The following is a 10,231-nucleotide window of genomic DNA, read 5'->3' as shown; positions in this document are numbered from 1 at the left end:
GTGAGAGAGAGAACGAGCACAAGAGGGGGGAGCAGGAGAGGGAGAAGCAGACTCCCTGCTGAGCAGGGAGCCCGATGCGGGACTCAATCCCGGGACTCCAGGATCATGACCCGAGCCAAAGGCAGTCGCCTAACCAACTGAGCCACCCAGGCACCCAAGGAGACTCTTTACCATCTGATCCCATTTCCTATCCCCCTCTCCTCATTCTGTTTGGTCTAGACATACCGGTCTCCTGGCAGCCCCGTGGACATACCAAACACACTCCTCCCTGAAGGGCTTTGTCCCTGTTTCCTCTACCTCAAATGCTCTTTCTCCAAATACCTGCATGGTGCACTCCCCACTTCCTTCAGGTCTCTGCTCAAATACCACCTCTGCCAGGGCAGACTTTCATCTTGACTACTCTCTATAGAACAGTAAACTTTCTCCCTACCATGCCCTCCTACCCTGCATTATTTTTCTCCAAAGCACTCATCGCCATCTTTATATTATACATTAATTTCTTACTTGTTGTTTTCCTCTTAAGAATATACACTCCGAGAGGTCAGGGACTTGGTCTATTTTTTTTTTTTACTGCTGCTGTTTCTCTAGTGTCTAGAATAGGGCCTAGCACATGGTAAGGCACTTAACAGGTATTTGTTGAAGAAATGACTAAGTCCACAGAGATCAAATTCAAAAATTTAATTGTATAGTTTCACCCAAAACTTGAAGATGATGAAAGATCTACAGCTTAAACAATTTTAGAGTGTGGGGAGCTCGTTTGGCAAAGGGTTAATAGTAATTTCTATGTGGTCAGTCTCCTGGGAAAAGAACGGTTCCTTCACTCGTAAACACTACAAGTTATGAATATAAAAATTTAGACAAAAAAAAATCACTATTATACTTTCAGATAAATAATTCATTTACTGAGCATCAACTTACGTTTTAAAACACGGGTCACCAGACATCAGCTGCATACTGATCAAAACCTGGGTATTAGAAAAAGAAATATGATTATAAAAGTTCCCTTGAGAGGAGAAGCCGTGTTCTGCTAATCCACGCATCCTCCACAGAACCTAGGCCAGTATTTCCTATTCAGAGATTACTCAATAAAGCGATTGCTGAATTGGGTTACATCCAGTATTAAATTGCTGCTTTACACAGATCATTTTCAACATTCAAAACTTGGTAATGGCGAAAATCGGCGTGGGAAAGGTGGAAATGGAGAGCCAATGCTGTGATGGCCCCGTGGGTGTGCGCGGCTCGCCTGGTCTCCTGTATGTCTTTCCTCCCAGATTCCTGTGGTGCTGAAGCATCTGGAATGCTTCCCTCCAACGTGCCATGTTGACCCTTCAAGGGGGGACCTGCAGTGGCTTATGAGAGCAGAATGCTTCTGGGCTTTTTCCAGCTTCAGAACAGAATTTAAAGCTTTGCTAATGCTTTCTGAAATGCTGCTCTTCTCTACTTGCTCACGGTCTCTTTAAGACTCAACCATAGGATCTTGTTATGTTCTTCCGGGAATAATAACGGTAATAGCAGTAATAACGACAACATTAACAGCAATCGTGATTTGAGAATTATGTGCCAGGCGTAAGCTAAGTGTTGTAGACTGCATGATTTCATTTAGTGTTCAAAACTCCTAGGAGAGCCTGATACTTTCCTTTTAAGCTCAGGAGATGAAGTGATATTTTCAAGATCAGGTAGCTAATAAAGGGTAGAGCTGAGATCTGAAACTAGGACTGCGTAATACTGAAACTCATAGTCTTTATGAAGAAGAGAAAATTTATATACGTGCATATTTTCTACTAGTGGCTGACATGTATCCTAACAGAACCTCATTTCTTTCTTATTTCTTCACCCCAGTGCCTCCACTGCTGTTCCTCTTCTCTCTGAGCGCTACACGAATTAAATGTGGGACCTGGGCCGGATGTGCAGACATCCTTATCCCTTCTGCTTTCATAGATCTCCACAGTCTGGTTTCTAACTATATCAAAACAGCACTCTTGAATACCCTGAATGTCTCAGAAGGGATGGAGATGGCACATGCAGCTTTTAAGACATTGTGTGGGGAAGCAGAACAGAGAGAGTGGGATAGTGGTTGGAGGAGGTGAGAAGTGGTTTTTGTTTGTTTTAAATACAGTAGCTATGAGAGCTGTTTCTTCATATGTTAATGAGGATGATTCACTGGAGATAGAGATGATTAGGAGAAGGGACAGTCCAAGCTGCATAGCTCCTGATTAGTCAAGCTTTGGACTCTAGCACTTAAGAGGAAGGAGTGACTTCTGACAGGGAGAGGGACATTTCCTTCATTGTAATGGGGGCAAAAGGGCTAACAGGGCTGGAGAGACAGGAAGAATTGTAAATTCTGCAACAGGAAGATGAGGGAATTTGAATTTAATGACTTCTGTTTTCTCCATAAAGGATAAAGTAAGACCACTAGCTGAGAACAAGGGTGGTGTGTGGAGATATGAGGAGAAAGAAGGTATAAAATAGAGTATTTGGAAACTGGGAAAGGACGCTTACAAAGGAAGTACAGTTGCTTGATGGTGGTGAGCAAGACTGTAGGAACGGCAGCTATATGGTGGTGTGATCTTCTCCAGCAACGTTCGGCAATTAGGGTGTAGGCCCAGAGAGGTCAGCTGAATTTGACTGGGGTCAGGGACTCGCCAGGGGACAGCAATGAGGGAGATGGGCAAAGCAGCAAGAAGTGTTTTTAAGCATAGGAGTATCGTGGATTCTGGAATCTAAGCTGGATAAAGAGGGCAGTGGAAGCAAGTGGAGGCTGGTAGAGAGTGAGAGAACAGTAAGGTGAAGGACAGCTAAGTGAGCAGGAGACCAAGAGGACTGGAAACATAAGAGACAGTAGTAGCAGAGGGGAATACTGTGGTGAAGTTTCTAGAGATAGAAAAGTCTAGAGTTTGGGGGGAGGAACTGAGATGAAGAAAAAGAAAAAGTTGCTGGAGAAGGGTAGTGTAAGGAACAGAGAGGCCTCAGGCACATAAAAGATTAGCTAGAGGGAGAGAATGCACAGAGAAGACAGTCCACAAGGACAGATCACCCACCAGATGGTGAAGCCACCAAAACATGGTGACAGAAGAGATGGAAAGAAAAACTGTGAGCTAGGAGCTAAGTCACTGATGAGCAGGAGAGAGAAGGTAACTAGGTGGCCAGGAGATGATACAGCTCAGGCAGGGAGAGTGTGAGAGCTGAATGGTGTGATCTACAAAAGAGTAAGTTATGGGGTGTCTGAGTGGCTCAGTCAGTTGAGTGTCTGACTCTTGGTTTCAGCTCAGGTCATGATCTCAGGGCTCTGTGCTCAGTGAGGAGTCTGCTTGAGATTCTCTCTCTGTCCCTCCCCCCACCTGTGCGTGCACGCTCTTGTGCTCTAAAATTAAAAAAAAAAGAGTAAGTTCTTTGTAGGACCAAGTGGGAGAGATGGTGTGAAAGGATCAATGGGGAGCCAGAAGGAAACTACTCTAGGAGCTGGCCCTAAGGAATGGGGTGAGGATGGGGGAGTCTGAAATTAGAAAGTTATTTCAATTCCCAATGAAAACACTGTAATTCAGAGAAGGATTACCACTCTTCTTATGCTGCAAATATGAAGAAACTGAATTTAGTGGCCTGTTTGGGGTCAGTCTAAGAATGAACAGCACAGTCTGTTCCTTCTGAGTCTGGCGCTTAGGCAGTATTCGCATTCTGGCCTCTGCTCTGCCCCCAATGACTTTAGTGAGACACTTAACCTGAGTCTCAGCTTCTTTATCTGGAATCTACCCCATCGACCCAACACTGTTTATGTCACACAGGTATATGCAAGTGCTCTGAAATTTTTTGTTATTTTACTGAAAACAAAGTTTGAAAACTGTAGGTATAGGATAACTCTTTGCTCCACTAACTTCTGACCACCCAGTTTTTATTCTGAATTATTTTCCTTTCCTTTTTTTTTTTTTTAAAGATTTTATTTATTTGAGAGAGGGAATGAGAGAGAGAGAGAGCACATGAGGAGGGGGAGAAGCAGACTCCCTGCCGAGCAGGGAGCCCGATGCGGGACTCGATCCCGGGACTCCAGGATCATGACCTGAGCCGAAGGCAGTCACTCAACCAACTGAGCCACCCAGGTGCCCTATTTTCCTTTCCTATCATTAGATAAGCTACCATCATGGGGAAACCTAACTAAAATACAGCAAAATGTATGTCCAGTGAGTCTTACCAAGTACAAGGCACTTTACATTTTCTCAACTGGTCTCATTTAATACCCCAGCAACTCTCTGCAGCGTGGCCACGAGAATAGGAGGCTGCTGATGGTACTTGGAAACAACAGGGCCAGATGCCTCAAGTGAGTTCCACCTGTCACTTTACTAGTTACGGGAAAGCCCAGTGACTTCTCTGGGCCCACCACAGCTGCTTGGGAAGTCACTTTTTGGGAGTGATTAGCATTTTTAAGGTATTCACTCATCATGCTCCTTACTCTCAATGAGCCCTTATGCTATAGCAGTTGGATGTACTATTCCCTGAATGTTCACAGCCCCAGAAACACCCTAGGATCATGAAGGTGAACATTTGTTAATTTTCACTGCTTCTGTGACTGGGGTAGCTTGCCTCCCTTGATGGTGAGTGAGTGTTTCAGTGGTGTGGTCAGCTTATGATCTCAGTACCGTTTCCCATCTTGCCCTTGGCTGTATATACCCATGCTTATTTATTTTATTTATTTATTTTTTAAAGATTTTATTTATTTATTTGAGACAGAGAGAATGAGAGACAGAGAGCATGAGAGGGAGGAGGGTCAGAGGGAGAAGCAGACTCCCCGCCAAGCAGGGAGCCCGATGCGAGACTCGATCCCGGGACTCCAGGATCATGACCTGAGCCGAAGGCAGTCACTCAACCAACTGAGCCACCCAGGTGCCCTACCCATGCTTATTTAAAGGCAGAGATTCTCATTTGTTGACATGCAAATCTCAAAACGTGCTTACTTTAAGAATGGAATTATCCTGTCTTGTATTTTTGGTATCATAGCCTTCCAGTAAACAGCGACGAGTGGTATTTCCTGATCCAGCAAACTCTGCCAGGTTTAGATCTGCAAAGCCCAGCTATGAAAAGAAAGGGAATTATATTAATAGAATATCTACTAGGCTCCTATCATATTCTCCTTAAAATAAATATTCAATCCATGTTCTAGACAAGTTTTCTCAAAGTTCAGTCATTTGCAATTTTGGCCATCTTAACAATATCTACTCTATTATTTGCTTAATGTGTGCCTTTAGATTGGCTCGCTTCTTTTGTAAAAATGTATTACCTATTCTATTCTTGGCTTAAGCAATGCGATCTCTGAAATCACAGATTTGATGTGCTTAATATATATATTTCTTCTGTACACTTTGAAATACGTAACTGTTAAAGTAAAAATAATGTTTATCAAACAATTAAAATCATTGCAAGTAGCAGTGGTACTCACCCCACACTGTGGGAAATAGCAGCAGGCCAATCATGATCATTTGCATATTCATAAAGAAAACTGATTAGACTTTCTTCTCCCTGTTCTGATTCTGGCTCCATTCCCAGTTAACCACTGGTGACTGCAGACAGTTGCAGGTTATTAAATTCTTACTTTCCATGCAAGAAATAGAATGATTTAAGTTTTCTTTGGTATAAGCCCCTTCTCCTTCACCACCTTCCACAACATTTGCCTTGCTGATCACACTTAAGCTAAATCCCTTTTTATGAAACCTTTTCCCCTTTCCCAAAGCTATGCCCCTCAACAACCTTCTATGCTGCTCTCCAAAAGTTTAGCTCAAACCTGTTCCTCCTTCTCATTACTACCCATGTTCAGTCCCCATTTTCTGCAGCTACCGAAGATCGTCCCGCGCTCTGTCCTCTGATGTTGTTTAACCCCTATTTCTCGTTTCTAAGCGGTACAAGAAATATGCCCGATTTTTTTTTTTTTACAAACTAAGTCTGTTCTATTCTACATCACTAAATGCATATGGAGTCTTCTATTAAAAACAACAAAAAATGTTTTTGAGTTTGCAATTAAGCACATCTCCCTGAATGCCTAATAAAAAGTACCAACTGTTTCAAACACTGATATGATTTTAAGCTGCCTGCTTTAAGATTTTAAGACACATACTGGGCACATAAGAAGGCATTTTAGATGAAGATTTTAACTAAAGGCTGCAGCATTATTTTAGTAGCTTTTAACTGGTACAAAAAGGATGGAGAATAAGAACTTACAGACCAGTTGAAAGGCCATGATTCCTAAACGCAATAATAAGTCAGAACACATCAGCCATGGGTGACATCTACCTAATTTTCACAGGGTTACTCTAGCCTTACTGCCTTTTAGGGGTCCGACAGATCAGCAGAAAAGCCCAGATGTAGCTAGGGCAAAGCCACATACCAATGAGCATGTGAAGATTCATGGGGCTATTTGATTACACATAATCTGAAGGCTGTATTTCCTACATTACCCCTTCCCTTTAAACCTCTAGCACCTCCTTTCCATCCAAACTCTCTGCTGATGCCTTGCTTCCTAATTCACTCAGAAGCTAAAAGCAATCAAAAGAGCACTTAACTTCCAGAAGCTCTTATTGCTGGCCACATGCACTCACCTGCCTGCAGCTGCACTCTGCGTGCTGTGGGTGAACTGGCTGTGCTCCGATCTGAGGCCAACGACTCTCCCCCTGCCCTCACTGCTTCAGGAATTCCTCCCTCTCTTCTGCACTCTCAAGTTTCCCTTCTCTGTCGAACCATTCCCATTAGCACACAAACATGCCGGAGTTTTTACCATCTTAATGAACAAAAGAAAACCTCATCCCACATCTCTCTCCAGTCTGTTGGACCACTTTTCTGCTTTTATAGCAAAACTCCTTGAAAGAGTTGTCTACGTTGATTGTCTATGGTCCCTTCATCCTTGGCCACCACCTTGTCAACTTCACTTCCCCATTCTCTTCCTAATTTACTCTCCTGGCCACAATGTCCTTTTCCTTGAACATGCCAAGACCGCCTCAAGGCCTTTAACACTTATTGTTCTTTTGCCTGACACATTCTTAGATCTTCTTGTAGCTTTCCTCCTCACTCCATTCAGGTCTATGTTCAAATACCACCTAAGAGGCCTTCCATGACCATTCTTAATGCCCTGACTCCTCCCTTCCTCCCCTACCCTGTCCCCCTTTACCCCTTGCCTACCTTGTTCCTCTCCTTAGTAGCTGTCATCATATCACATACATACACATTTCATATTTATTTTGTTTACTGTCTCCTCCAACCTTCCATAAGAATATAACAGCGCCAAGAACGATGCTGCCATATGGTAGGCAGTTAATACATATTTGTTGAGCAAAAACTGGCCCATTGGCTTACCATCCACTGTTAGAATGCTGGTATTACAGTGTCACCAAGCATAATTAAAAAAAAAAAACAACCAATCTGGTCAGTCACCATTAAGAAAGCATATTAAAAGGTGGGGTATGTCAATGTGATGTTTCAGGCCGAAGGTCAACATTTACTGAGCACCTTTTGTGTGCGAGGCCCTGTTCTGGACACTGCAAAACAGTGATGAACAGGACAGATCAGGACTTGGTGAGGCACCAGAGAGTCCATATTTCCTTATGATTTTCTCTTTGGCTTTAACTGAGATAACAGTCTCGTTAAAATGGTGTATCTACATAGCTATTAGTTATATCTGTGGTAGATATTACTTCATTTGGCAAATAATTCTGAGCATCTGCATTTCAGGTAACATTAGGCATTGGGAATGTAAATCATTCCTAGTCTCAAGGAGCTCATAGTTAAATGAGAGAAGATAGAAAGAAAATACATTCTCATAAAAAAGTTTAAGTGCTGGGATAGAAGAAGGCACAGTTACAAGACAGAAAAGAAAAGAAAATTTCTCAGGGGAAGGGATGACTAAACTGAGTGTCTAATGCTGTATGAGTTGACAGGACAAGGGAAGGGGGAAGCGCATGCATAACAGGGAAAATATCAAGTCATAAGGCAAAGAGGCTAAAATAGCACGGTACACTCCAGGAAGTTTCTGAGGGCAGTAAGTCTGAAGCATAAGAATAAGTGAGTGTGAGCATTCACAGATGGCGTCCAAGATGGGTCTAAATGCTGGGTTAAAGATTTTTCATTTCATTTTCCTTGACGGGCAATAGATAGCTGAAGGACTAAAAGTGGAGGAATGATCATGTTCAAATTTCAGAGTGATCATATGGCAATAGTACGAAGGATGGATGGAGGGAGAAATCAGAGGCAGAGAATAAAAGATAGGAGGCCAGTACAGGTTTTAAATAAGAAATAATGAAGGCATAACCTATGGCACTGGCCTTGTGAATGGAGAGAAGGGATGGTTTTTAAATGAGAAGGGAGAAATCAAGATTTGTCAGTTGCAGCAGACCCTGTTTTTTGCCTCCCCACCATCATCCAATGTTCTAATATTCCTTGTTAGCAGAGCCCTGATTTTATTCAAGTGTCCACCCTTAGCTCATCCATGTGCAAAACGAAAGTGGGCCAACCTCTAGCTCATTGTTAAACTGTGATTAGTCTAAGCTAGCCATGGCAATCCATTCCTATTGCCCATGACTGGTATAGGAGTGGGCATATGATCCAGTTGTGGCCAATGAAAGGCATGGGGAAATCCTCTGAGGGCTGACTAGGAAAAGTTTTCTCACTCAAAGAAAGCCATTTGTGGAGAAGCAGCTGGATTTTGTCATATGTGAATGGGTGGACTAAAAATCCACCTGGTGACCATGAGAAGAGCTAGGCAAGGATAAAGTCATCACACAGAGAATGGAAGAATGAAAAGAGAAAAGTAACATGAGTTCTTGATGATGTCCTTCAGTCAGTGGCTTAACTAATCCTGGAGCAGCTCTATCTCGCATCTGCAGCTCTGTTTCGTATCTACTTGCTTTGTGAAATTTAAAAAAAAAAACAAAAAAACCACCTCTAGGTGAGGAGGTTATTCTGTTACTTGTAGTAAAGAGCATCCTAACTGACACTGCAACCAAGTGCTTTTAAGGAGTTAGGCAGACTTGATGGTTAAGCTGGTGTCCTGGCTCAGATGACTGAATTGATGGAGATACCATCAGAGACTGAAAATAAAAGAGGAGTATGTGCGTTTCTGGCAGTATTACTAATTCCTTCTATTTAGCAAAAAGGTGAGCACACTAATTACTAGTAATTCCATATAGCTAGTAAAAGTATAAAGGACAGTAGTGATCATGTACTACAGAATGCTAAGAGAGCACAGAGGAGAGGTCCTATTCCACTGGGGGGGCGGGGCGTGAGGGGAGGTGGGATTAGTAATACTTCCCAGGGGAGACTGAATTAACAGATGCTATTGCTTAATGGAACCAGAGATCATCTTCTAGTAGGGAAGCAGAAATGTAAGAATAACATCCCATAATCAGCTTTTAGAAAGAATGTGCCTATAATTTATTGCTGGATCCAACTTTTCAACCTCCAAGTTGCTTTATTTAAAGACAGCCAACTTGCGGGCCTGGGTGGCTCAGCTGGTTAAGCGTCTGACTCTTGATTTCATCTCAGGTCATGATCTCTGGGTTGTAGGATGGAGCCCAGCCTTCCAGCTCTGCGCTCAGCGGGAAGTCTGCTTGTTCCTCTCCCTCGGCTCCTCCCCGCCCCACCCCACCGCTTGCACTCTTTAAAATAAACAAATAAAATCTTAAAAAAATAAAAACAGCCTACTTGAATAGCAATTAGAGGAGCAAACCATTTGATTTTTAAGATTATAAATAGCAGTGAGTGATATTAAAAGTTCCAAAAGAGTAAAAGAACATCTACTTACCTTTGCATAAGCTTTTCCACCTTTCAATTCCTGCCAAAGATAAAAAACACTGTAAGGATATCATATGATTAAAGATTTAAAATTAAACATACATCAAATAATCCTGAAGTATTTACAGTTTTACATGCTTGCAAATATTGATAGTAAATTTCTAATGATCTTAAATTCAACTATTTGGATGGCTACCCTACCCCCATCCCCCAAATTATCAGAATTTTAATTGAGAATTTAACTTAAATCTGAAAAAGGCAAATGGTAAGAAGACAAGCTAATTTTTAATCTATTCTGAAGAAGAAATTGCCAAAAAGTATCCTAGACACACTGTTAGAATCCAAATCACCAAAGAAATGTTAAATTACTTACTTAGTAAGCACATGAATGACATTGTGGAAAGATTTTAAGAAGAGTTGAAACACCTACCCCAGAGACAGCTACTCTTACCAATTTTTAGGAACAGTC

At 42.2% G+C, this 10,231-nt stretch overlaps 1 protein-coding gene across 3 annotated transcripts in view; it reads right to left on the bottom strand.

The window, feature by feature from the left end:
* Positions 1–10,231, bottom strand: part of EEIG2 (EEIG family member 2) — a 62,245-nt gene that overhangs the window by 23,218 nt on the left and 28,796 nt on the right. For 2 of the 3 annotated variants that reach the window (XM_081815589.1, XM_081815591.1), the window contains exons 3-5: positions 9,773–9,802; positions 4,944–5,060; positions 919–965 (exon numbers count right to left, since the gene is read on the bottom strand). In XM_081815589.1, coding sequence (XP_081671715.1) covers positions 919–965; positions 4,944–5,060; positions 9,773–9,802 — 194 coding nt within the window. The remainder of the gene's footprint in view (positions 1–918; positions 966–4,943; positions 5,061–9,772; positions 9,803–10,231) is intronic. The other variant, XM_081815590.1, reaches the window with a different exon arrangement.

The sequence above is a fragment of the Leptonychotes weddellii genome, chromosome 4 (genome assembly GCF_054177405.1).
Source record: "Leptonychotes weddellii isolate Sample4059 chromosome 4, ASM5417740v2, whole genome shotgun sequence".
In the NCBI taxonomy this organism is placed as follows: domain Eukaryota; kingdom Metazoa; phylum Chordata; class Mammalia; order Carnivora; family Phocidae; genus Leptonychotes; species Leptonychotes weddellii.
This window is presented reverse-complemented; position numbering and strand designations above follow the sequence as displayed.